The sequence below is a fragment of the Lates calcarifer genome, linkage group LG10 (assembly GCF_001640805.2).
Source record: "Lates calcarifer isolate ASB-BC8 linkage group LG10, TLL_Latcal_v3, whole genome shotgun sequence".
Taxonomy (NCBI): domain Eukaryota; kingdom Metazoa; phylum Chordata; class Actinopteri; family Centropomidae; genus Lates; species Lates calcarifer.
In genome coordinates, this window is record NC_066842.1 from 24,296,140 (window position 1) to 24,323,753 (window position 27,614).

The following is a 27,614-nucleotide window of genomic DNA, read 5'->3' on the forward strand; positions in this document are numbered from 1 at the left end:
CCATTGGTTGAAAAACTAGGTTAGTGGTCCGACAGGCATGACGGTGAAGAGAAACTGGGTCACCGATTGAAATACGTTTATGTCACAGTTGTGTGGGTTGCCTTTACATATTACCCAGCGGCTTCCAATGGATAGACTAGTCTCAGTTGACCTATTGTAAGTATACAATGAAAACAAGCCTGTGAGTTATCGATATTGCTTCTTAGTGACTTTGGGGGGGTTTAATTCATGATGGATATCGTCGATGTTTTCCCAGCCCCATGGTCATGTCAGTGTGGTTTTCTAGAGCAGGAGGAGGGACGTTAGCTTGCTGGCCAACTCTTAACAGTTAGCGTTCCTTAGCTAGCAGATGTATGCTAATATTAGGCAACGGGACTAAATGCCGTTATAGATAAAAGGTAGGGAAACCGCCCTCAGCATGCCACCTCAGCTTTAACTGTTGTCCGCAATTACCAGGTCTTAGAGGAAGCTCGTGCATAGGTAAGTGCCAGGTTCGTTAAATGTTAACTAAACGTCACCCAGAAGTGCGAGCGACTAAGTGAATAATGCTATCCAATGCTAGCACGCTAGCTATGTAAACAGGCCTTGGTGGGTATCTGGCACACGGTTTCTTCGACAGCATCTATCCTGCAGCTATAACGTAAAAGCCCCCATTGCACATTTCAGAAAATACCACAGTAATGTGTGGTTGCGAACCTTACTGACACCTTGGCTGTTTCGAATCAGTAGGCTCATGATTGGTTATGAAATATCGTGACACAGTGTTGGCTTTGGCAGTGGAAATGTGGCGACCGCTCGGTCTCTGCAGTCTCCGCAGTGGTTCCCAAAAGATGATCATGATATTGAGCTTTGGGATTTGGTCACTCTGTGCGCCAGGCACAATCGCTGCCTTTTGTTGAATGATTCACAGCAAGATCCTAAACTTGTGGTCTAGGAGCATGGGGTTAACGTGTAAATGGTTCCTGCAGATCTGGACCAAGACGAGGAATGGTTGCTATTTTTGTTAGTTAATCTTCTGATCATTGTCACCAGCATGAGTCCTCACAGATGGATTTTTTAAGGTACAGTGGGGGTTCATGGTCTGTGTGGAACTATTTGGTGATCTTTGATGTGAAAAATTAAATTAAATATTGATAGAGATTCTAGTTGCCCTTTATGTTTGTTGGATTCCTATATGAGCAATGTGTGTTGCGATGTTTGCTTTCTCAATTCTGTTAAAATAATTCTCACAATTCTGCCTCAACAGTAGCGTTACAAGTAATTTGTGTATTAATCTTTTCATGACAGGAGATCCACTGTGAATTTAAGACTGACAGGTGTTGTTGTTTTTGCTTGTAGACAGGTAGCAACCTACATTAGTGCTTATCAGTACTGATATGTTGACACAAAGGCATTTTGATAACAGAAGTTTGTTGTGATGATTCAGCAGGACTGTGGTTAACCACCCTGCTGATCATGAAGACATGCAAACCAGTCATTTCTGTTGGGAAACGTGTAGATGAAAAATCATGGTGCAAAGGTAATTGAGATGGGGAAAAAATAAAAGGGAAATATTAGAGACATAAACATTAGGAACTTCCATACTGGTAGTCATAGGTGGTATAAGAGTTTGCCGACAATGTCAGCAGTTTGATGTTGGGCTGCCTAGGGCCAGGTGATTTTGATTATAGTTTGACTAAATTTAAATGTTGCCTTTTTTTTGGTCTCATAATGGCTACACTATGGATGCAAGACACTATTTTCTGAAAGTATTAGACTCTTCTTGCTTGATGACATGAATGTCTGTCCTATTCACCTGTTAGTGCTAATGACTGTGTCTCAAAGTTTTCTCCTCCCTAATTATGGACGTGGGAGTATTTATTCAAAATATTGTGATTAATGCTTTCTGTCTGTATTGCTCAGCATAGTTACCAATACTAGAGATGCAGTATTTTAGTAATTTTCTTGATTCAGCCATGTCAATGATCAGTGGTTGATTTTGTTATTAAATGCCTCAAGAATACAAAATGCATGCTTATTTTTAGATTAAAGTATTATTTCACTATTTAAATCATATACTATTTTACACAAAGGCAAGCAGTGTTGGAAATGAACTTTTTGGTGTATCCGCCAGTGGTTGGTCAACTGAAAAAATTTCCTGGCCAAAATATTTTTCAACCAGCAATAGAACTCCATAACATACAACATCCTTAAAAACAGTGTAATTACTAATTACCCATTTACTGAACTTTTTAAGAGGAACTATAATAATGAAAAGCACCGACTTTTAATGTGACTGCACGTTCAGAATAATGACTGCAGTTTTCCCTGCCCTAACAGGAGAACCAGACAGGTGTTAAGTGCGAGCATGTTCACAAAGTCTTGAGAAGACTTTCAATCAAGCAAGATAAGTGAAAACACCAAATGGCCAAAATAAATCTATATAAATAACTCCCTCTCTTAAAAATAAAAATGGCTGATGCCTTCAAATACCTGTTACTGTAATTTCCGGACTATAAACCGCTACTTTTTTCACACGCTTTGAACCTTGCAGCTTAAACAATGATGCAGCTAATTTATAGATTTTTACGGGCTAACAAGCTTCATGCCGCAAAAACATTTAGACACTTAGGCTTATACACAAGTGCGGTCTGTATATGTACTTTTTTTTTCTTTCTTTTTAAATTTAGTGGGTGCGGCTTATAGTCAGGTGCGCTCAATAGTCTGGAAATTATGGTAGTAAAGAGAGAAATAAAATAGGCTGCCTTGATTTCATGAGAAAAATCTTAATAGAAAATTTTAATATTCTATCTATATATTTTTATTATTATTTTCTTTCTTGCAAAGAGTTACATGACAACATTACCAGGCCTGGCAACTTCCTGGAGACCCCAAAAACATACAAATTATCTCTTCTACAATTGGGTTTTTGTACAGGTTAAACAAATCTGATACAGTAAATACATTTGTGAGCTTTGAGGTGCTCGTAGATGGATTTTCTTGTCGCCTTTGGTTTGGCTAGCTGTTAACCCTTGTTACAGTTTTAGTACTAAGCTAAGTTGGCTACTGGCTCCAGCTAATTATTTGCTGTACAGATAAGAGAGCGGTATCAACCTTTTCATTGGCAAGAAAATGAAAAAGCATAATTTCCAAACTGTCAAAATATTCCTTTATCTTACAGGTGTTCAAATGTGGGAAAGGGTAAAGCCAGCATAGCTACAGGCAATAAGTGCTTTCTTCAGGTGGGATAAACTCTTAACTTCTGCCTCATTATCAGAGTATACAACACCTCGTCAGTATGCCATTCCTGGCATATGGAAAATGACCGGCTCTGTGTCTGCATCACAGACTCTGATCATGGTTGCTCTGACACAGTTATCCACAGTGGGAATCTTTGGAAATTAGCGGAAATCCAACAGCTGAAATTACACTTTCAGAGGAAATTGATAATTGTATGCTAACTTTGCCTATTGGTGTTTAATTTGTTTGTCTTTTATCAAATTGTTAATGATTGTTAATAAGAGATCACTGGTCATTTGTATAATCAGTTTTGTCACTAGTCAGAACAAACAATTGTTATTTAATTTGGTTATTATTTTTACTGTCTCTAAGAATAAGTCAGCTTTCATAGAAGCCTTGCAGCGTTATCACCAGATGAGAAGATACTAATCCAAACGTTGAGAAACTCATGAGTTTTTGTTTCCTGAACAGCTGATCAGAGTTAGTATGGTCACAAATTTCTGGACTTGCAAACTTGTGGACTTAACAAGTGGGAAGTCCATGAGTGCCTTGGGCTGTCCAAAATCCACAATTCATCAGGTCCTCAGGGGACCTCAAGCAGACTTTCTGTGGACTTCCAGAGAGTCTGCTTAGGGTGCAGACTTCACCAAAACTTGCTAAGAAAATTACCCATAGAACAGTATACATAATTCATTATTTAATAATAATGATAATATGTGCCACATTTATTTTTGATACAGAATATCAGTAAGCTGAATAATTTGGATTTGTAATGGTTTGTTTTTGTTCTATGGTGTGAGGCTCCTTGTCTAAGGGATTTAATGTTGATATGTTTTCTTTGATAGCTTATGTAAAGGGAATATTTAACTGCATACTCTAACCAGAAGTTGTAGGTACAATGTGAAGTAATAGACCTACATATGTCATATATAATTTTCCTGAATCAATACTGTTAAGACCCATTCAGAAAATTCTTTAAAATAAAAATTATTCTTAATGGGAGGACCAGAATTTTTTGTTAATCTCTTTGTCTTGAAGTCCTGTCTCATAGTGTATTCTATCCCATCACAGTCTAGAACCTTTGCATACTTGGTGTGATGGGGGTGAAGACATTATCATTGTATGTGTGACAAAAGCCCATGAGTGCTCAGTCTGCAAGTCTTGGGGCTGGACATTTGGATTCAGTCTCTGTGTTAAGTGTGTGTGTGTGTGTGTGTGTGTGGTGTGTGTGTGTGTGATGAGGAGAGAGATAAAGGGAAAAAAAAGATATAATTGGTGCTCCAATACTACTATTCACCATGGTAACGGGTAAATAAAGATCAGAGCCTCCCTTTTAACCCTGTTAGGGTAGGAGTATTAATGTGTGACAAAACACATTTTTCTTTAAATAAGCAGCAGCGGTGAAAGAGGCTGAGTTGGAGGGAAGAAAAGAGTCAGCAAGTTAACACAATTACTCCACTTATTCATTATTTAGAGGACTTGAATTTCCTTAATGTACAATTACTGGAACCCTACTGTAAGTTTTATATCATGCACCTGTGGCCTGAATGGGATTAAGAGCTGCTAGCAGCAGAAGATGAATTTACACAGATAAGACATAAGTTTGTTCATACACCTGTTATTTCAGCCTCATATTCTGACCTAGTTGGTTTGGTGATGTGCAGCTGAAAAAGCAGGTTTTTAGGGTCTCTAGCATTAATAAACAAATAGTACTAAAAAGCAATGGGGCAGTGCTAGTCTGTCTTTCACATTTCAAATTGACTTTATAGTAAACTGAATACTATTAATTTTGATAGGTCTTGCAGTGTGAGGCAAATGGATGAGGAATCAGTTAATATTAACTGTCTGTGTTAGTGGGTGTTGTAAGATTGGATAGTTGTAAAGATTGACTTCTGTTGTGGTTCCTTCTCCTTATTTTGGCCAGAAAGATAAGCTATAGTTTGTTGTTTTATGTCAGTCTCAGGGTTTGTTCACATGTGGCACTTAAATGTATGGTAGGTGATCACATCCTCAGTGGACAGCCCTAAATTCAGGTGTGAATGCAGGTGTATTGTTTATTAGTGTCTCAGAATGCGTTAGGTGGCCATAAGACCACATACATTGTGAGTGTGAACTGAAAATGCATTGCACTTCGCTAATTTTATAGTGTTAGTAAAGCACACAATTCTGTCCTAATGAAGTCAGTGTGGCCAAGGTGCAACATTAGCATTCATTGGAGTTGTGTTTTGGACTGCCTTCCTCTGGTGGAAACAAGGATGATGAGAGTAAGGACACTGAACCAAACAATGAAACTGAGTTGAAAGACTCTTAAATGCTCCTGGAGCAAAGAGCAACTGCAGAGTTGGGTGTTATTTCACTGTGGATTCATTATTATGACCGACACAGTTAGTTGATCTGCCGTACAAGTTTGTTAAGTGCAGCTTCAGCTCAGCAAAAATGTATGTAAAAACTGCATCTGGCCAAGTTTATACTGAAACAATGAGTTGATGACTCATTAGTTTTTATGTTTGATTACTGCCATTATATTAATATATTTGCTTGTTTTGCTGATTTGTGATTACAAAATGAATATCTGGGTTTTAATTTTATGCCTCTAAAATAGATATTGCACAAACAGCAAAGTACATAAAAACTGCTTTCATCAGAGGGGTTACTGTTGTAATAGAAACTACATTCTTTAAATCCTCCTCATTGATCGTGCACTTGTGACTTTAGGTATGTTAAAAATAAAGTTCCACCACACAAGCAGTACTGGCAACCCTCAATAAAGTGTGGTCAGCTTCAGTGTCAGAGAGGTGTGTGCTCCACCACAAAAAAATGAATCCGCTAGCATGATTGAATGTGTGTACTCTAAGCCAACAATCGTTTATGGCTTTGCTGCACTGCTCTTTCAACTCCCTTTACAGTTGCATTAAATTAATTTCTGATAAATACATGTAACTATAACATGATCTAGGGTCGTATCTTGTTCTGATAAACTTTGTTGCGATTGAAGTGTGTGGTTTATCACTAAATAACCACAGTTTCAGACATGCTGCAATTAAAAAAAATGTAGTATGTTAGTCAGATAGTTGCAGAGGCGAGGACCCTTCTCACCAACATTTCAGCTACGTTTGTTATTATTTCTGCCTAAAGTAAAAAGCAACATTTATTGGTTTCTCAATATCACTTCCATATTCAGAAAATTTTGGAGAAAATCTTCATTGTCTCCATCACTGGCCAAAGTGGAGGTGTTTGGGAGACTGGGTAGCTGACTTGCTCCCTGGATGTTTCTCTGTTTCATGAACAGGCTTGCTGGCTGCTTCCTGACTGTCTGAGTAGGTGTAGAGTGTAGAACAGGGAAACTAAGCTGAATGGCATGCTGACTCACTGACAAAGTAGAAGTAGGTGGTGGATGGAAATTGAGGCTGGCTGGTTTGAGACCATAGAGACTGGCTGACCCAGTTTCCACTCCAACACCAGTTCCTTTCAGTGTTCAATCATGACATAGTGGTTTTCCCCTTCTAGCCCAGAGCTTTGTCCCAGTAAAAGAGCTCACCAAGCCTGTCCTGACCTAATAGTCTGCTCTCTGCTACTTAAACGGTGCTTCTCGAGCTTTGCATTTTATTGTCACTGCACATTAAACATTCAAAGTGTCTCCTCTGAAACCTTCCAAGAATTTGTTGCAGATTCAGACTGTAGGGCCTTACCTGATCCAGAATTTTTTCAGTTAAATCGGATTTGGCTGTTCAATATGAAGATATCAGTTATTTGCTCTTTTTTTCATAAAGACTATCAGACTATCAGAAAATCCTTTGGCATGAGTTTCAGTGATGATTTTGGTGTATTGTTTTGAAAACCTCACATTTCTACACATTTAGTACAAGTAAAAGTTGGTGTCTTGGAAATCCCTCTGCACTGTGGAGTGTGTCTCTTGCTGGGCTGCTGAAAGTGCTGTCAGTCAGAAAGCTAAGAGTATTGGATTGGCCAACAGAAACCAGTTGAACTGCTCTGCCTCACACTGCAATGTCGTTCTGCCCTATGTTTCCATTAAAGTCATTTCTTATTTTTATTTTATCCTTTCACATTTTTTTATTATATCATTATGACTGCAAGATTGGTTACTTATATGTAAGTAAGTTTTCTTTGTTTGTTTGTTTTGGAATTGATTATGCTAGTCTCTTGTTCCTCTGACTAGCAACTGATGCACACACTTGACATACCATGTTCATACGATTCGACGTTTTAATCGAAGAGCAGCCACCATGCTAATTCAGGTTTCTATGCGAGTTAAAACAAAAGAAAATCTACTTTAACGTTTTTATATGTACCTTTGGAAATTATTCATTTAGCCCAGATTCAGTTATGACATTTTTCAACATTAAGGAACACAAGGCATTGTCTTGTTTTTCATGTTGCATATTTTGCTTTTTAATCAGGTTTTATCATCTGTACAGGGTGATTATTAAATATGTGGTCTTGGTTATGTATTTGATGTATTTTGTTTATATACTAAGATTTAATATTTGCAGTTTACTGATCATTTTTTTAAATCTCTCTCCAGAGGTTGACGGTTTGCACCAACTGCTTAAGGATCAGGTCATACTGGGTAGATTGACCACATCAAACTGATGAAACAAATTCAGACTGAATAAAAGCTAGACCAGATTTGAACTGAGCAGACCAGACTGATCCAGACGACACCAGGCCCATCAAGGAGGCCTGTTCCAGTTTCCAATCCAGGTAACTGTTTTCTATGTGCTCACTGTTTTCACTCATCTAACTGATGTGAATTTGAGTCAAAGCACTCACTGTCTCAGAGCTGAACACATTACTAGAAAACCACAGACTCTAGATTTTTGGCACTTTTTTCCTGCCTTGTCTGGCCCTACTTTACAGCCAGTCTTCCCAGAAAACACATAATGTCCTGCAAAAAACAAAACAAAACAGAAAAGCATTGTGACAGCAAGTTGGAATTGGAGAGTGTGCAATGACTACTAGCTTTATGTTGATTCATCCATCACACTCTAGTAAGGCAGCTAACTGTAACTAACTGAACTAACTCCAACTGAATATTTATCAAATCAAAAAAGTGTTTAGAATCAACACTGAGATCAATAACTGCTAAACAAATATTAATAGAAATGATGCTTGGTTATTTCAGTGTTCAAGCTCTCATTGGTTGAATTTGTTGAGTTTTATAGCCAGTTTCCCCAGCAAGAAGTCAAATTATTTAAATTATTTTTCTGATAGATACAGTACTACACATGGTGGAAACTGTTGGGTCTCTCTCTGTAATTATAATAATCTAAAGAGTACAGTCTAGACCTGCTCTATATGAAAAGTGCCTTGAGATGACTTCTGTTGTGATTCAACGCAATATAAATAAAACTGAATTGAATTGAAGTAAATAAATTAGATTTATATCTTTCACGTAACTAATATGGTCTGACCTAAATCTGGTTGAGAATTGATAACTGTGCTATATAGTATTTCTATGCATGCAGTTACTGAGACAGTAGTGGCTTCCTGTTTATTCTGCACATTTGACCTAAATGGCATAATGTTTGGTGAATGTGTCCAGGCAACTGTAACTGTGTGTCTGTGTTTTCTTTCAATGTTTTGAATTTGCCTTTAGTCTTTGCACAGTTTCAGAATGACTCCTTGCTTGCTGGGACTACCAGTTGTAAAATGTACTTGTAAAGGTGATGTTTTTGTATGTTCACAGTCGAGGGCTCAAGAGTGGATGGAAGGAGATGATTTTAACACAGAGGCAGTGATGAACATCTGTGGTGAGTGTGACTTCATAATGTTCTGGCTTTACGACAACATGTTTTTGACCCGTTCTAAGGAATATCTTTTTTTCCCATCTGTTCATGTTTTGCCCCTAAAAAGTGATGTGAATAAAGTTGTCCCCACTATGTGAATACCTGAAACCTGCCTAACTGCTGATTTCCACCAAGACTGCTTTGATCTTGACCTTTAACTTTTACAGAGATTTCTTGTAACAGAATCCTGCAGTCAATGACTAATCTTACTACATACCTTGGTTATTAGTTAAAAGTTTATTTGCATATTTAAATGCACACTCATTACAATCAACACCCCCTCTCGATTAATACTGTAGTGCTCTCAAATCTAGCTCACTTATGCATGCTATATTTAGAATGAGTGTCTTTTCTGTGTTGTTTACATTTGGTCATGGTGATGTGCCTCCAAACCTCGTACTTTGTGGCCATGTAAACAGAAGTAACAAACGTGTTTTATAAGAATGTTCCATGGAACTATTTTTTTTAATTAACTATTTTATTGCTACTCCTAAATACTTTTATCTGCCCACAGCAAGAATACATTTGTCTGTTATTACAAAACATCTGCACCCCAATTCTGCCTTATTCTTAGATAAGGCAGTTAGGAATGGTTAGGCTGAATAATAGGTATTTGTCTTTGCCCTGCAGATGACCTGATGGCAGACCAAAGGATGGACATCTCGTCTACAATGACTGACTTCATGTCCCCTGGGTCCACCGACCTCATCTCCAGCTCCATCAGCACGCCCGGCATGGACTATACCCGCAAAAGGAAGGGCAGCACCACTGACTACCAGTAAGAAGACCAGGAAAGAAAGACAAACATATAGAAAAGAAAGACAGAGGGAAAGTTGACTACGGGAATGTAACAAAGAAAGCAGTGAAATGAAAGTAGACATGAGAAGAGGAGAGGGGAGGAAAGAAAGAAAAAAGTTTAAAAAAAGAGAAAGGGTAAAGTTAAGGTGACAAGGAATCAAAAAGAAAAATAAGGGCAGTTTCATAGATTATCACAATGAACAGAAACACATGCAGCATTTCCGTTCTCATAGAACCAAAGTTTACAAGGCATGAATTGATGAATTAATCAATCCTTTTAATAATTTTGACTGTGCTGGCTCCCTATAAAATATGTGTGCTATTAAACACTGTGAGTCAGTGCTGCTTTTCACATTACATGTTGTAAATAATTCCCAACACCTCAATGACAGAAACTGATTACATCTGTTTTGTCTTTGCAGAATTGATGGCTTCTCATTTGAGTAAGTTCAAACAACTTGATGGTTATAGATTAAGTGAAAGCATAATTAATCAGTCTGAAATACCAATGACCCACCATTGATTTTGCACCATGAAATAATGAATAGACTCAAAAACAAAGCAACAGAACCCAGTCAACCCCTTTCCAAAATGCTGTGGTTATTTGAATCTCCCTTTATGCCCTTGTTGAAACTAACATCTCCTGTTTTTTCCTCCTTAGTGACATGGACCCAGACAAAGATAAACTGGGAAGGTAAGAGGCCATCATTACCATAGTGACAAAGCTAGAGCTTGTTTGTCCTTTTGCTGCTGAAACGAACCTGTTTCCCTTTGAAATCAGTTTTACTCAACTTAATGAGTCAGTTGATCCAAATAATAAAAAACATATTCTTTCACTTTGCCTTAGTGGTAACTAAGATAGTTTCAGTTTTATTTGTCTAAGAGCTATCTCTTGAGATAAATGGCTCTGTTAATTTTACTGCATTAGTAAATATTCATCAGCTTAACAGTGCATCCAGAAAGTATTCAGACCTCTTCCCTTTTTCTGCATTTTGTAGTGCTGCAGCCTCAGGCTAATGACAAAGTGAAAACAGAATTTTAGAAATGTATTAAAATATATATACATATTCTTTAAGATTATTCTCTTTTTACACATCAAGAAAATCAAGATGCAGTGGAGTTTAATCTGTGCAAGTGCAAATATTTTCTGGGTGTTGTGCCAGTGGGTGGTATCACAGCTTTACATAACTGTATGAATGAGAAAGAATGTGAAGTGGTTTAATCAAAACTACGTCATATTTGTATTGCGTCCAGGCATCAGGTTGTATAGTCAAATATAACCCCAGAGCAATACCCTTGTTGCATAAGCTTTGATGCTGTTGAAACCAATAAATGAGGTTGGTTATAGAACCTGTGAGGTTGGCTGTGGCCTGATTCCCTCCCTTTACTCACCCTCTCCCTCCTGTCTCATTAATTGAAACTTCAAAGCCTGAAGTTTATTTTCCTCTCTGAAACATTCCCTTTTTGCCAGTTTCCCCTCTCTAATATGTCTTTCTTTGTCTTTCCAGTGACCAACAGGGCCGGATTAAGAATGCCAGGTATAAAACTCTTTCTGTTCTCTCTCTCTCCTTCGCCTCCTGCCTTCTAATCTCTCTTCCATGAATTAAATGTCAGTCTGTCTGATTAGGGATAGAGAGAGCTTTGTGTATGTTGATGACAAGAAACTTTATACGTTGGAGTGTATAGATCCGAGCATTATGTGGAACTAAGGGACTGTAAGAGCATACCGAATGGGTAATGACATGCTCTCTTTCTCTTGCATGGAAGAACACTTCTTTTTGTAGCTGCAAGTGAAGCCAGGTTTAAGTGAAGGCAGACAAGTTGGATAGACCCTCAGATGTGTTTTTACAGTCTTGACGGATACACTGAACACCAAAGATGGTATCTTTCATCTTTAGAGAGCAGTGTTTGATTTATATCATGTTAGATAAGACGATGAGGTGATGGATAATCTGCAATGCAAGAATACAGCCCATTGAAGGATAACGTGCCTGAGAGTTTCTGCTTTGTGTAATTTTAGGATTCTGTCTTTTAAAAAACAGGTAAAATGCAACCAAAACTATTACTGTAGATATTAACTGAGGAATTATGCCAGAAAAATGAAATTAAGTAAAGAAGTGTAAGTTGACTGTCTGTTAATTTGTGGTATGTCTTCCTCCCCAGAGAGGCTCACAGCCAGATCGAGAAGCGTCGTAGGGACAAGATGAACAGCTTCATTGATGAGCTGGCGTCGCTTGTACCCACCTGTAATGCCATGTCCCGCAAGCTGGACAAGCTGACGGTCCTGCGCATGGCTGTCCAACACATGAAGACACTCAGAGGTTAGGATGAACTAGTAAAAGTACAGAGTATTGGGAGATGGCTCAGTCTTTGAGGGGATAGATATTGCCTGTTCATGAACAGTACAATAAAAGTCACATTTTTTTCTCAAGCATGAATATCAAACATTCACTGGATCTAGCGTCACCCAGTTTTCTTTGTCTTGTATGATAGTAAACTGAATATATTTTGGTTTTCAAATGTTTTAGTCTAACAACTGTTTATTTAGTTTTTGATATCTTAATCTCTGGAAAACTGTGATGGACATTATTTCGTTATGCAATGAGATTTTATTAACAAAATGATTTGTTGACAAAATAGCCGGAAGATTATTCAATATTAAAATAATCTTTGTTGTTAGGTTAGCTAATAATCAACGATTGATTTGGTATTGATCAGCAATTCTGTCAGCCATCTACACATTTGGGGAACTAAAACTCTGTCTCAGACTTTTAAGTCAGCATCAAAATTCATCAGTGTTTACTTGAAGTAAATGGCGAAATAGGTCCTTTTAAAACTTTCACACAAGGAGGGACACAAACTGAGTGAGCTGTGACATGTTCAGGTACAGTCTGAATACCTAGTGTGTTTTGTGTGCAGGTGCAGCCAACCCATACACAGAGGCCAACTACAAGCCCTCCTTCCTTTCAGATGATGAACTGAAGCACTTGATACTAAGGGTGAGTGCAAAACCAAGGACTAAGCATCCAGTACTTTTGATATGGAGTCTGGGGTTCATTGTTAGGTAATGTAGGTGCACAGTATAATGCTACTTTTTATTCACAATGAATGTTGTACTTGGGCATTAATTGCCATTCTTTTCTGCCAGTTATGTATTAAAACCTCAAACGAAATATTATGGTGCTGAATCATAATGTGTGTTCTATTGTTGCACCTAAATAGACACTTTTAAAATCATTCATATTTTGTTGTTCCATTTATGAGGAAAATACATTCTTAAAATACCCATGTTTATTCCAGTGTTTTCTGTGTTTGATAATGTAGGCTGCTGATGGCTTCCTGTTTGTGGTTGGGTGCGATCGTGGCAAGATTCTCTTTGTTTCTGAATCAGTCTACAAAATTCTCAACTACAGCCAGGTATGTTGACAGTGTTTGAACATCACAGGCATAACAAACATGTCCATTTACTAAGTAATTGACCCCACTCAGCCATGGAAGACCATTATCATTGAAGCACTAGCCCCTTTTTAATAAAGATCCCACTCTATTGCCATTAAGGCCCAATTATTGCTTGTTACACTGAACTGAGCAAAGTCGGCATAATGCTGCCCCAGTATGTGATTTTTAGATAGCGTGCTGGTGTTCCACAACTAGAGGAGTGACGAGTAACACAACAGTGTCGGCATCTTTCCCGCCATGGCTGCTCTCTCTTTCACACGGACATTGATGGCTCTGTAATCTCTCCGCTGCCAGTTTAACAGCGAAAAAACAAGGCCCCCCACATCCTGTGTTTCGTACCTTTTATACAGAGCCGAGAAGCGGAATAATGGCACAACATACATTTTATACAGCCTTGAACAGGATGTATAAAAAGGACTGTTTTCTGTCCTTTGTCACTTACTCTGAAAATTATACATTAGCTCATAGTGTAGGATTTTCAAAAATCAGCAGAATTTCATAAAACAGCAGATCACTGCAACTTTCTTACTTGTGTTGGAAGTTCTGCCCATCTCAGCAGTTCAGTTGCAGATTAAAGTTTTAACTTGCCTTTCACAGAAAAACATGCACATCAAATAATTCAGGTAATATTAATCTCAGCACTGGCTTAGAGAATTAAATGTTGTTTGAACTTGTGGAGACTGATGTTGAAAACCTGCATTTGTCCACAGTCTTTCATGCACTGCAAGACTTCATGTGTTCCTTTCCTCCCTCTGTTCTTCTCTCACTTCATTTCCTGTGTCCTCTCCCTTGTGAACCCTTGTATATCTCATTCACTGTCTCCAGAACGACCTGATAGGTCAGAGCCTGTTTGACTACCTTCATCCCAAGGACATTGCCAAGGTCAAAGAGCAGCTGTCCTCTTCTGATACAGCCCCACGAGAGAGGCTCATTGATGCGAAAAGTAAGCAAGCCCAAATACACATCATCTATTTTGTAGAATCAGGATTCTGGTTAATATTGAGCTTACATCTTTATCTCTTTTATTCTAAGTTGCTGGTAGCTGTCAGCAGTCTTAAGGCTGCCTCATGACATTAGTAAAATTATTTATTGTGGATTTCAGCAGATAGTGGTTTTATCTCTTGGTTGAATTGAGTCATTGTATCAAACCCCTTTGCTGCAGCTTTATATCTGTGTTTTGTCTATAGGATATTGTGGATATTCTTCTATCCTGTGATTTGAAATAATGCTTGCTGGTTAATGTTTAATTAATGTTTTAATTAATGATTTGTGTTTCCTTTGATTTCAATTTTGTAATTTGGTCAAAGTTAGTTCACAAAGAAGAAATGGAAGTCTAATTGAAATTCCAGAATAGAACCCCCTATAGGGGACCAGTGACTAGAAATGGTTGAAAGAATTTTCTTAATTGAAAAATTGGTTTATTTAAAGACTTCTAACATTGGGTGAAATGAGAAAACAAGAAAGAAAGAATAGTTGAAAGTCACTACAGTAGTTTCTGACTGATGAATGGATTATTATAATGTGTTTCCCAAATGTTTTTTCTGTTATTTTATTGTGTTTGGAGTGATGTACAACATTGCAAAATCAGAGTGGCACTCAGGAGAGTCCATACCTTTGCCAAAAAAAATCCCTGGTTTCATCCCTTTAATTGGATCTGCACCAAAATGAGCTCTTCCCTGGCCCTTACCCCATATCTCCTCCAGGTTTTGTGGAAATTGGGTCAGTGCTTTTTTTTGTAAAAACAAACAAATGGGTGAAAACATAACCTCCTTGGTGAAGGTAATGATGTTTTGAACACTTCTACACTGGACATTAAAAGAAAAAAACTAATGAGTTATTGTTCTGAAACCTGCTGTCTTATCTTTTGTGTGTATTTGCAGCTGGTCTTCCAGTGAAGACAGACATCACCCCTGGTCCATCTAGACTCTGTTCTGGAGCCAGAAGGTCATTTTTCTGCAGGATGAAGTGCAACAGGCCCTCTGTCAAAGTAGAAGATAAAGACTTTCCCTCCACCTGTTCTAAGAAAAAAGGTACAGTATTATTCTCTTGAACGATGAAGAAAAACAGGAATTGTCCTGTTGAAAAAAGCAACGCTTTCTCTCATAGCAGTCCTTGAAGAAGCACCTATGTGCTGTTCAAAGCATCTCCCCATCAGTTTTCATTTTTGAGTGACAGGGGTCTGTACTTTTACCTTCATACTAACAGACACTGACACTGTTTTTCTCAGTCTTTCAGATGCCTTTTTATGAAATCAAAAGTCCTGATTTCCTGCTGCTCCTCTTTTTGTGTTTATGGAAGCACATCCTTATTAGAACAAGGAATCACACCTCAGTTAGCACAAGAGCATCTCCATTACACAACCAAGGAAGTTGGCCTTTTTAAGTGCATATTTTTTATTTGCTTAACCTTTATTTAACCAGACTGGACTGTTTATAGAATTGTGCATACAATACAGACATTTTTATAGCAGAAAATCTGTGCACCTGCATCTGTGATGTCAAAGCAGGGATTTTAAAAAGTAACAGACTACCTTACCCAGGATGATGAAAATAGCACTGATAAGTTTCTCTGCTAAAACATTTCATCCTATGACATTGGTAAGAATAGCATGTCTTTACTTCAGTTTATTTGTTATGGACCAGGGAGAAAAAGTACATTTTTGCCTTTTAGTTCTGGTGGATTATGATGTCAGAGCGACAGGGACCTATGTGGGGGAAAAAAGGAATTCAGCTGACTGACAGCAGGTCATGCTGCCCTTCTTCTGTGGTATCATGAAGAGTTTACAAGGTAATATCTGTCATTAGTCAGGACTGTGTATCAGCTTCATGTTATGAATATGTTGGGCGGCTGTGGTAGAGCGGTTGCTCACCAATCGGAAGGTCGTGGTTCAATCCCCGGCTCCTCCAGTCCGCATGCCGAAGTATCCTTGGGCAAGATACTGAACCCTGATTTGTGTGAATGTGTATGAATGTGTTAGAAAGCACGTTGTATGTATAGAACGAGTGCTGTATGAATGTGTGTGTGAATGGGTGAATGTGAGCTGTAGTGTGAAGCGCTTTGAGTGGTCGATATGACTAGAAAGTGCTATGTAAGTACAGTCCATGAATAATGATGAAGAGGCAGAAAAAGGGACGCAGTTTGACCAAGGAAAATTCTGTCACTCACGTGCTGACATGCTTGTGCTCAGCATTGAATTTATGCTAAAATCCCATAGCTTGGTGCATTTGCTTTCACACCACATACAAACTGCACCAGAATGAAAGTGTTGGGAAGTGGACCGAAAGCTCACCTTTTCAGGTGGTATTGGTCCACTTCCTGTAACGGCTGATGCAAGGGAAAATCCCAAGACATGCTGCAAGGCTTATTTACATCTCCTCCAGGGAGGAGTTTTACCCTCATGTGAAGGAGTGGTGCTAATTTTCTTATTTAGTGGTTTCTTTTAACCGTCACAAGATAAAATGTGAAAATGCATTAACCATCATTAACAGACTTTTTGTCTAAAAAAAAAATCGTAGATTTATTTTTATTATGTAGTATTTTGACAAAAAACAGTCCCTGCCAGATTCAGTCCACTAAACTGTAAGAATCTCCCATCTTCTCCACAGCGTGGTATGGCATTTCACTTAGGTGGTCCCTTCTTATTTCCAGATATAACCTTCAACACTCCCTCTCTTTCTCTCTCTCTTCACAGCGGACCGTAAAAGCTTCTGCACCATCCATAGCACAGGCTACCTGAAGAGCTGGCCCCCCACTAAGATGGGTCTTGACGAGGACAACGAGCCTGACAATGAGGGCTGCAACCTGAGCTGCCTGGTGGCCATCGGCCGCCTGCACCCACACATTGTCCCCCAGCCCAGTCTGGCAGACATCAGGGTGAAGCCCACAGAGTATGTCTCCCGGCACGCAATTGATGGCAAATTCGTCTTCGTTGACCAGAGGTGAGATGCAAAGGTGTTACTTATCTGCGACCCAGTTAACCTTGATTTATTTGATAGGGCTGAGTTCAACACATGCCACAGTCTGAGCAGATTTTTTAGGCTTTACCTCTGTGGTGTGTGGTAATGTTCAAATGTACCCCAACATACATTTATAATATTTTGTTGCTCCTGGGCAAAATCTTACAAAGCTGGACAGAGGTCCAAAATGATCTGTAAAAAGTACATTGATGGAGTAGTCTCAAGTGGATCTGGTAGGTATAGGACTAAAGGACACAGCGCCTAACATGACAACCTCAAGCAGCAGTAGAGACTTGTCACAGTACAGTTAATATATGACGTTCATTTGTATCTTCTGGCATCTAATTTATGCAGATAATAATAAAATGTCATGACTGATAATATATTATTACATTACAGTCCTTTTTAGTATCACAACATACAGTATTTTAACACAGAGTTCTGTGTAGTTGCGCCCCCACAAATGTATTGCTTGATTTTTGGATTAAACAATATGCTTTCAGTCTAGCTAGTTTGCAAGTTATATTGTCTTTTCACCAACTGCAGCAATAGAGTACTTTCACTGTTGTAGTTACAGTTTTCTGATGGTGAAGTTTTGATTTGTTGGAGCTGGTCAGATTTAAACTCCCTATGCATGAAAAATGAGTTTACATGGTTGAGTGTGGGGGGTCATATTGAACACTTGTGTGACATTTTTGTCTGTTTCATTTTTGATTTTAGATTTTTTTTTTCAACCTATGCTGAATATGATTCCATGTTAATATAAGCCAAAAACAAGTTGTTCTCATGGCATCATTTTTGGTGATAATTTATTTAATTTAGCGTAAGAGTAATGATTCATAACAAGAACAGTGCTATCATGTAAATAAACTGGGGCTTAAAGGGTTAAAATCCTGAAAATGAATGACGGTTTTTATGATTAGAGCTGAAAACATCAGGCAGCATCAGATGTTAAAAAACTATCTCAGTGAAAGTGGAAAATAATATTAATATGTAATATATTTATAGCAGTACAACTTCTGATCTGTCAACCTGAGCTTCTAACAACCTCAGTGTAACTTTTTTTTAGGGTTTGGTATACACATGGGTTAAGCCTTTGATTGATGGATACTATCTGTATCTGTCTGACTTTTCCCATTCTAAAATGCCCTGAATTCAACACATCCAAATATTGGAGAATAGCTAACAATAACTGATTTCTAATGCTGGCTTTGGAAAATGCTGAACAAGAGTTGTTTTCTATACATCAATATTCTGAGAACTTGTTAAATACAACCGCTCTGTGTCTGTTTGTTCCTCCAGAGCCACAGCCATCCTAGCCTACCTGCCCCAGGAGCTGCTGGGAACCTCCTTCTATGAGTATTTCCACCAGGACGACATCGGCCACCTGGCAGAGTGCCACAGACAAGGTACCTGTGGAGAAAGCGACAAAATAACTGAAAGAGTCGACTAGAGAAACAGTTGATGAATGAATCGTGTTTTCTGTATGTGTTTCTGTGCTCACCATGTTCTTACTGTGTGGACCGTTCTGCTCATAGTGCTGCAGATGAGAGAGAAGATCAACACCAACTGTTACAAATTCAAGATCAAAGATGGCTCCTTTATCACGCTGAGGAGCCGATGGTTCAGCTTCATGAACCCCTGGACCAAGGAGGTGGAGTACATTGTGTCCACCAACACTGTTGTGTCGTAAGTACCTGGCAACACAAAAACACACACCTCTAAAACGAATTTATTTTAGTTGTTTAGTTTATCAAGATTTTCAAAATGTGCACACTTAGCTGTGAAATATCAGAACATTTCCATGTGTGTTTTTCTCTCCAGGTGTCCCATGATGGAAGGATCAGACTACCCTCAATCTGCTGCCTCGCCACAGAGTATGGACAGTGTTCTCACCTCAGAGGGTAAGCTACTGCTTTAACCTTTAAAAAGAGGATCACTCATTGCTGTGTTTGCTGTGAAGTGATTATTCCTCACAGTAAAGAAAATCTCTTTTCCTGACTGCTGTTTGATTGGTAGGTGGGGGGAGAAGAGCTCTGCAGACGGTGCCTGGAATCCCAGGTGGCACAAGAGCAGGAGCTGGCAAGATTGGACGCATGATTGCAGAGGAAGTGATGGAGATCCAGAGGTGAGAGGAGATTAAATCTGTGTGTATCAATCTCAAAACCATTCAAGCTTAGGAAGTGTGTTGGCCCTTGACTGGGAGATCCCTGTGGCCTAGTTTTTAATGTAGATCATTGTGATAGAGGTGACACTGAGAGATGTTATAACATTTAGCAGATTTCAAAAGCCTGCTGTATACACCCAAAACCATAAACAGAAAGTGTGCAGGACATAACCTTCAACAGAACACTTCACATTATATGTACTGACTAATTTCTGATCGTTTGAAAAACATAAAATGAAACGGACTCACAAGCTCTTCACAGTGTACAATAGGACAGTGTTCATACTGCAGCCTCTTCTGCTCAGTTTTGAATCCAGGCTAATGGTGACTCAGACAGGCACTGTGCAGCCAAAATTACACCAGTTGTGTCCGCTGATAGATGTAATATCTACTTATTGTCATGGCAACGCTGACAAATGTTAAAAATGCATTGCATGTAGGTCACTTGTCTTTGGATCTGGATGTTGCAGCTCCTGTGCAAGTTGGGATGAAAAGCTGTACTTGAGTGCAGGTTTTGGGAGATCAGATGTGTAATACTGTATGAGAATGTGAAGGGTGTTTCATAATCATTGCAACCATGTGTCTCTCTCAGGATTCGAGGCTCCTCTCCCTCCAGCTGTGGCTCTAGCCCTCTGAACATCACCAGCACCCCTCCACCTGACACCTGCTCCCCAGGGGGCAAGAAGGTAACACACACACATACACATGGTCTCCTTCATAAAGTAGAGGGTTCAATATTTTAATCTTAAATTGATGAGATTTACATTTTTGCCCATCAGTCTACACTCAGTGATCTCTGATGACAAAGTGAAAAAGATGGCAGCAGCAGTCCATCAGAGAGGCCTTTATGGTAGAGTGGCTAAATGGAAGCCACTTTGAATGAAAGACAAATGACAGCCTGCTTAAAGTTTGCCAGATGGCATTTAAGAGACTGAAAGCAAGAGAAAAAATATCATCTGGTCTGATGAGACAAAAATTGAACTCTGAGCAGAGCTCCAAGAACTTTTAATAAATTTGCAAAAATCTCTAAAAACATGTTTTCACTTTTTCATAATGGGTTATTAGATGTGGATTGATGGTGAAAATGTACATTTTAACCAGTATTAATTAAATCACAGTAAAATGTGCAAGAAGCGGTTGGAGTTCTTTTGAAGGAAGCCAGTGGCAGTGGGCAGGGTTTTGGCAGTGCTCAGATCAAAATACAGACACTGTACAACTACAGTGTCTGCACAGGGAACTGAATAAACAGAATAAACTGGACAATTTGCAAAACAGCTGTGCATCTCTAAACCTGTTGGTGATGGAGCCAAACAATGATTTGCACAATTGTCTGAAATCTCAATTTACTGATCACTATAGAGAAAACTGTTGAATGTCTAATATGTAGGAAGTATCAAATGGAGGAGTGATTTCAGTGAAACTGGTGTATCAGTCATGTTTTCACAATTTCTTGTCTGTCTAAGCTAAGGTCATTTATTTCATTTCCTTCATTTCCTGTCACCCTCTGAAAGCCACAGAGACATTTTCGTTTTGCCCTGTGTTTTACCTTATGAAGTTGTCATTTTAAACAGCATCATCAAGTATTACACTTCCCTGAATCAACACAACCTCAGCTCATCTTATCTGTCTGTCAGCAAGGATTCCTATACGCTACAATAGGGAATATTAGCCCACAAAACAAAACAAAAAAGATGTTGAATTTTTAGTCATTTTCTTCAGAACAGCAGCGTAAACCATGATACTGTTAACACAGGAAGTTGCACACATTTCTTTGGATTGTTGTGGAAGTGATTTGAAGCTTGCAGCTTCTTTTGTCTTGAGTTATGACCATTCTTTTGGGAAGTATCTGAATCAGCTGCTCTGACTGGCTGTGAGGGGTACCCACTGGATCCAATTGCAGAGTCCATTGTAAAAATGTGACTGTCAGTGTCATCAACTAAGATATAACTAAGTCATATGCTGTATAAGTAAAATGGTTTGCTACCTTTAGAAGTCTTAAACACAGTGACATGACGGTCAGTGATGGTGAGGATGCTGTGGATGAGGCTCAGTGACACGTCTTTCCCATGAGTTTCAGTGTCCATTCTTTGATGGACAAAGATGTTCAGTTCAGGTTGAAACGGATCTGTTTTCACAGTGAGCTGATACGTGTGTATATGTGTGTCACCTGGATAGATTCAGAATGGAGGGACACCTGAGCTGCCAAGCACAGGGATCATTCCTGGACCTGATTCTGTAGGCTACCCCTACTCCAACCAGTCCATCATGAGTGAGTCAAGACACAAACACACTCTCTTACTGATTGACTGACTTTACATGGCTGTTTATCCTTTTCTCATTGGCTCGTCTTCCATCCAGGTGACAACTCCCACCTTAGCATAGACATCATGGACGAGCCTGGTTCCAGCAGCCCCAGCAACGACGAGGCGGCCATGGCGGTCATCATGTCCCTGTTGGAGGCAGATGCTGGTCTGGGCGGCCCCGTCGACTTCAGCGACCTGCCCTGGCCTTTGTGAGGAAGCTGGAAAAGAAGGGGCAGACAGAGAGAGAGACTTCCTCTTTGCACCAGAGCCACTGATGGAGAGAGTTTGGTCAGGTTGAATTCTGGCTGCCATGTTTCCTGCCCTCTGCAAACAACTACACTGCAAAAACTGTTCATCTTAACAAATGATTTTTATTGACATTCTGAAACTTTTCAGTTCTCTGTAACATTTCTCTTAATGTTATTTACTTCAGTTGAGTGTGGGTGACTCTCACTCTGGTTGATGATCATCCGCTGTAGGCAGACCGGTGTTTCATCAGGCAAAAAGGTTGATTAATATATGAGAATCCTGCTCCAGAGGAGGAGTTACGATGGTCATGTTTGCAGTGTTAGTTGTCTGTAGATGAGGGGTTCTCTAACATTGCCACGGTGACAGACCATTACTCTAAAAACAGTCCAGCAAATGGAATCACATATAGGTCTGCGGTGCTAACGTTTCTGCCGACGGACTGATCTCTGTCTAACAGTGGTTCTGGCCCCTGTCATTGCCAGGTCAACATCCAACCCAGGGCCAACACAGGACTCCTGAGACTTTCACAGACAAGTGGTTGAAGTTTGATGTGGGGTGGAGTGGTGTTGGGGTGCAGAGTGTTTGATTTCTGCCTCCCCCCGCGGCCCTCTCAACATCTCTAACTGTACATTCAAGTCTCCATGTAGGAACGTTGATGTCGTACAAACACAGCTATGGTGCCCCCCAAAATGGCCGTCTTAGCCAGCCACACACCACACAGTTATCCTGTGGAGATTTGCACTGACGATACTTACAAGTCCTTTATTCCCACAGTTCCACAAGCAGTTTTCAGTTCATTTCAATGATGACAAAATCTTATTTGAAAAAGCCGCCGCGCTGCTGTTCCCTTAACGAGCGTGAATGTTAACAACTTTTTTCTCCAAGCTACTCTAAAGCCAACACTCATTAAATTCTATTTTCCCTGAAGAGTTGGGCAGATTCAGAATTTTTCCTGAGCAGTAGTAGTTCTGTAAGAAGTAAGTTGTGATCATATATTTCTAAGCTATCCAACAATAATACTCAAAAAGCCCTTGCTTGTTGCAGCCAGTGATTCATAGGACTTGGTTAGTAGACATCTTCACAAGTCCACAGACTGATGATCTGAAAGGGATTCTCACACTTGCTCTGATCCAAACAGAGTAAATAGAGTAAGAACATCAACACTGGCAGCATGTGGTGGCACAGCTAAAATAGAGCGTCTGAGTCTGAGTTACCTAACTGAGCTGACTGACCTCCTGCACACGAGAGTCAGAATGTTTCTGACTCTTTATTTACAGGGCCTGAGGTAGTCACATGATCCTGCATTGTGTCATTTGTTGTTGGTATAAAACAGTAAAGTATGTTGATTTCATATATACTAAAAAAACAGTGTACTCTGTGTACTGTAATTACTGTAGTATGGAACTGAGATACAGCTCTGGTGTGTGTCCTGTGATAGACTGGTGATAGGCAGCAGAGAGTATAGATGATGAAGTGATGGACGTCACAGTTCATAATAATGTGATGAGAGCTGAAAGCAAGACTGCTAGACAGTGACTCACAGACCTGAGACCAGCAGCATTATAAGTCCCTGCACAACACAACTAGACTGAATAGAACTTGAGCCCAGTTTTGTTACCAGACAGAATCAGAGTGGACCTGTGAAGACCTCTACTGCTTTGTTCTCTGGAGTGGATTCTCCTGCACGTTTAACAGTGAACAGCAGGAATGATTCTCTGACTAATGTTGCACCAAAGAATCCGATTTAAAGTTAAGTGGTGGGAGCAGCAGTTCACTGTGCAGGTGTGTTTTCATGGCTGTAACAACACACCTGATTTCCCTCTTCACACTTTTTCCAGTTCAGAGAGCAATTCAACTGCAGACCCAAGATTCGAGTGCTCCTCCGTGAGGAAATGTCTTTCACTGCCACTTTACTGGGCTCTGCTTCTTACACACTGCTTACTGCAGGTTAACACGCTGGCAGGCTAATTAGAATCAACCCTTCACTGTAAAGACCTGGTGGTCTGGATCAGAGGGTCTCCACCTGTTCTTCTTCCAGGTACATCATATAGAGCAGTTAAGATTCACTTAGACTGTCAGTCACTGAGCTCCATTTCCTCAACTGGAATTTTCTGGCCCTGAGATACTTAAAAACTGGCCTAAGTCTAATCAGTAATTGGGCAGAAGAAGAAAGTACGAAGAAGTTAAGTTCTACTGCAACAATGACAGATAGACGCTATGTGGCTTTACAAAAGTCTTTCATCTTGAATTTGGTTTAGCACTTAATAGCCAGATGCACTGTGGCTATATGTAACCGTCGATGAACCTACCCTGTTAGCAGAGGGGGCTATAATGTAAATGGGGGCAATCATAGAAACAGATAAATGTCCTAGAGATGGAGGCGACAGTAATCCAGCAGGGTAGGACTTATGTAACAGCGATAGAGATAAGTGACAGTAAACAGGGTCAGGAGGGACAGCCAGGAGCGCCTGAATGGGATTCTTCATTTCAGTGTTCATTTTCCCTCCATGATAATGAATATCCTTGACACGACCTCTTCACCTCGCCAGCTCTCAGCCGCTCACAGGCCTTTATGTCGTCAGAGTTTGATTGGAGGTAGACATGTTGAGAGGGGCCTGCCTGTATGGAAAGAAGATGAATGTGTAATACTTCCCATGTGCCTGGATTTTCAGATGCAGAAACAGTACAACCTGAGAGATGTTGAAGTTTTTACAGTCTCAGATACTGAATATACAGATTATGCCCCCCCCCCCCCCATCTTAAATAATATGTGAACTGTAAGTGCTGAAATGCACCTAGTGAAGGCCAGCGATGTAAGCGCTTCTCGAAACAACAAACGTGTAATTAGATTTCCAAATTTTAGGTCCAGGTTCATGCCTCCTATGTATCATCATTACGTCTGAGTCACAGAGCTGAGCCTTTTTTCTGTGAAAGAGAAAGACTGTGCAGTGTTTGAAAACCTAGAACAACAAAAAGGATGTTATTGCTCCTCTGAAGGTGTTAACTAGAATCTTTACAGACTCCTCCAACCAAGGGGATAAAAGATATTTGTCAGCCATCTGATAAAATGTTAAAGTTATCACTAGATTTTCACGTTAAGAAACCGTTTTCTGCCAGTATTTGAACAGTTTTGGTTCTTTCAGACCATCTTGACAAAACAGAGTCAAAACTGGGGAAACATGTTGATGGGGTTTTTATTGATGGTGGGAAGAGTCTTGGAGGGATGAAGAAATATATCCAAAACAGCATGAAGTGCTGTTCAGCAACTTTTTTGTTTTGTTAAATATCATAAGAATTTGTCTTTCAGGGAAACCTGATGCATTTGACTCAGATGTAATAATAACATATGCAAGGCACAAATATAGGGAATGTAAGTCCAACATATTTTCTTTCTATACGGGCACAAAGGTTTTTAATCTCTGGCTTGATATCAACTGGTTGTGGGTGAACACTCAGCAGCCATTTAAAATGAGATTCTGTCTAGTTGGAGATACAGAATGGTGCAAGTAAGAAAGATGCAGCACCTCTGTGCTACACCTGTGTGTTCTCCTTTGGTTGGTGCGTACAGTTGGGCTGCCCCAGGTCTGTTAACGTGAAATACTTGCTGAGCTCAGGCTCGGACGCTCTCCTGTCCTCCTGAGGCAGCAGCTGGTGAGGTCCCCTCTGTGTCTGTTCTAGTGGTTTTCTGTTTCAATGTTTTTACGCTACACACTACAATAAAGTGTTTCCCCTGTTGATATACCCCTCCCCACCTGACAATAATGTATCAAATCTTTAAATATTATCATGTAAGAGTATACTTTATGCAAATATATGAGTATGATGAGTGTATTGTATGTATCAGCAGTGAAATATTTTTAAAATAAAACTATTTGTTTCTGTCACTGTGGACTCTACAGCGTATTTCCTTCACTGGATGAAGGTCTTCTCTGTCTCTTCATTCATGACTGTGGTTTACACCTGATCTGTTCCTTCAGCCAATCACTGCAGCCTGGTGGTATTTTTATATGATGTTGCCATCCAGCTGCTGGAAGCTCTGCCACAGAATGAAGCACTAAAGGAAATGGTGGCACTGCTGCACATCTACAAGCAGCTGAATGGAGGTCAGTGAATAACAGCCACTCTTGGCTTCAGTGGCTGTGTATGTCCCGACGCTCAAAAAAAGTTCCTGGCTTTTGGAAGATGAAATAAGTTTAAAGTCTTTTCACTACTGAATATTCTGAGATGTGGTAAATGTATGAGTTTGGTCCTGATTTGAATTTATGGCCCCCCAAAAATTTTGCTCCTACACTTTTAACTAATGCATTAAATAATCAGAGTTATAGAGGAGGGCATGGGCATGTATATTTAATCTCCAGTCTCCACTTCTGAGTCAAACATTTCTCTCATCTCCTGCCAAAACCTCCTGAATCAGTAGAGAAGTTAAAACTCAGGGTTTATCTACAGTGTGATGCAGAGCTAAAGCTGAGTCATTCCTCTCTGATTAGATTGGATTTAGCCTCTAACACCGTGCAGGACTTCATCATCTCTCACACGTCTTACCACTAATAACTGCTTTAACTCATTCCTATATGAGGACCAGTACCAGTACATACTGGGATTCAGTTACTTTACTTTTTAAGTAAAAGTGCTGACACCATGTAACAAAAGTACTCAATTACAAATGTTGATGGTTCAGTTGTGACTGTTGTAGTAGTAACTAGACCAAACAGATAAATGTAGTGGAGTACAGGTATAAAGAAGCAGAACATCTAGCTGCCAAAGCTGTACTTGAGTTGGTGTCTGATATAGTCAGTCTGACACCAATGTGATGATTCACTATGAATCCGTCCATTCCGACCTGACGTCACCATATCTGACCAGTGATCTTTCTCCAGCATTCTCCAGCCAATCAATCATTGGATGCACTTTTTAACAGCAATTCCGCCCTTCTCACTATCAGTCAGTGAAACCCACCTCCACCCCCATCACCGCCCTGACCTCCATGATGTCCAAAGGCTTCCATCGACCACCTGCTGGCTTTACTCCACCACCAGGGCTGAACTTTTTAGTAACAACTGAAATGTAACATGGATATCAAAAAATTCAAGTAATAATTGCTTAGTCAGATTCATCATTATCATTATTGGAACTGATCATTTCTGAATTACATCTTATTTTTTTTTGGGACTACTTTTTGTTGTTGTTTAAAGAAGTATTTGAGATAAGCAGTGATGCTGACAGATCAGCACTACATTTAAAAATTTCAAACAAACTTCAGCCATGTTCTAAGTGTGATAACTAGACAAGATACGTACTAATAAAGCTGTGCTCTTGTATCAGTATCTGCGTCAAGCAGCAGATTCAAATACCTGCAGATGAACTCTGATAGAGACTGGTCACTGCAGTCTTGTATCACCGGCGCCAGAATTGCTCCTCAGGTGAAAGTTTTAGATGCCAGATGTCAGAAAGATTTTCACCTCCAACCGATTCATCCACTACGGCAGCTGTTACAGGACAGGGCAGTTAATCAATCCTCTACCTTGTCAGCTATCACATTAAGGTTTACTGTCACTGTTACCAGTCTGTTTATGGTTACAGTGACCCTGCAGACCTAGCACTAATTCCTGCACAAACAGCTGCCTTTACTTTTGGAAAGACTTTAAGAAAAGGAAGG

At 39.6% G+C, this 27,614-nt stretch overlaps 1 protein-coding gene across 2 annotated transcripts; it reads left to right on the forward strand.

Annotated features, from left to right (window-relative positions):
• On the forward strand, positions 1-25,842 carry bmal1a (basic helix-loop-helix ARNT like 1a). Of its 2 annotated transcripts, none has more exons than XM_018704151.2 (20): positions 1-156; positions 7,763-7,941; positions 8,927-8,990; positions 9,657-9,804; positions 10,247-10,267; positions 10,486-10,518; positions 11,333-11,362; positions 11,988-12,145; positions 12,744-12,823; positions 13,149-13,241; positions 14,109-14,226; positions 15,164-15,313; positions 16,975-17,221; positions 18,542-18,648; positions 18,778-18,928; positions 19,064-19,143; positions 19,259-19,367; positions 19,999-20,092; positions 21,582-21,675; positions 21,765-25,842. In XM_018704151.2, the coding sequence occupies exons 3-20, from the start codon at positions 8,945-8,947 to the stop codon at positions 21,920-21,922; spliced, it is 1,917 nt and encodes a 638-aa protein (XP_018559667.1). In that variant the 5' UTR covers positions 1-156; positions 7,763-7,941; positions 8,927-8,944; the 3' UTR covers positions 21,923-25,842. The 2 variants fall into 2 exon arrangements, with proteins under 2 accessions (XP_018559667.1, XP_018559668.1); XM_018704152.2 differs by lacking the exon at positions 1-156 and adding an exon at positions 207-480.
• Positions 25,843-27,614: the final 1,772 nt, after the last annotated feature.

What these genes read in the sequence shown, in the direction of transcription:
- bmal1a (XM_018704151.2), top strand. Translation starts at nt 8,945, where the DNA reads ATGGAAGGAGATGATTTTAACACAGAGGCAGTGATGAACATCTGTG. An exon ending in GGCAGCACCACTGACTACCA is followed by an intron (nt 9,805 to 10,246) that starts GTAAGAAGACCA and finishes TTGTCTTTGCAG; the next exon opens with AATTGATGGCTTCTCATTTG. An exon ending in ATTGATGGCTTCTCATTTGA is followed by an intron (nt 10,268 to 10,485) that starts GTAAGTTCAAAC and finishes TTTCCTCCTTAG; the next exon opens with TGACATGGACCCAGACAAAG.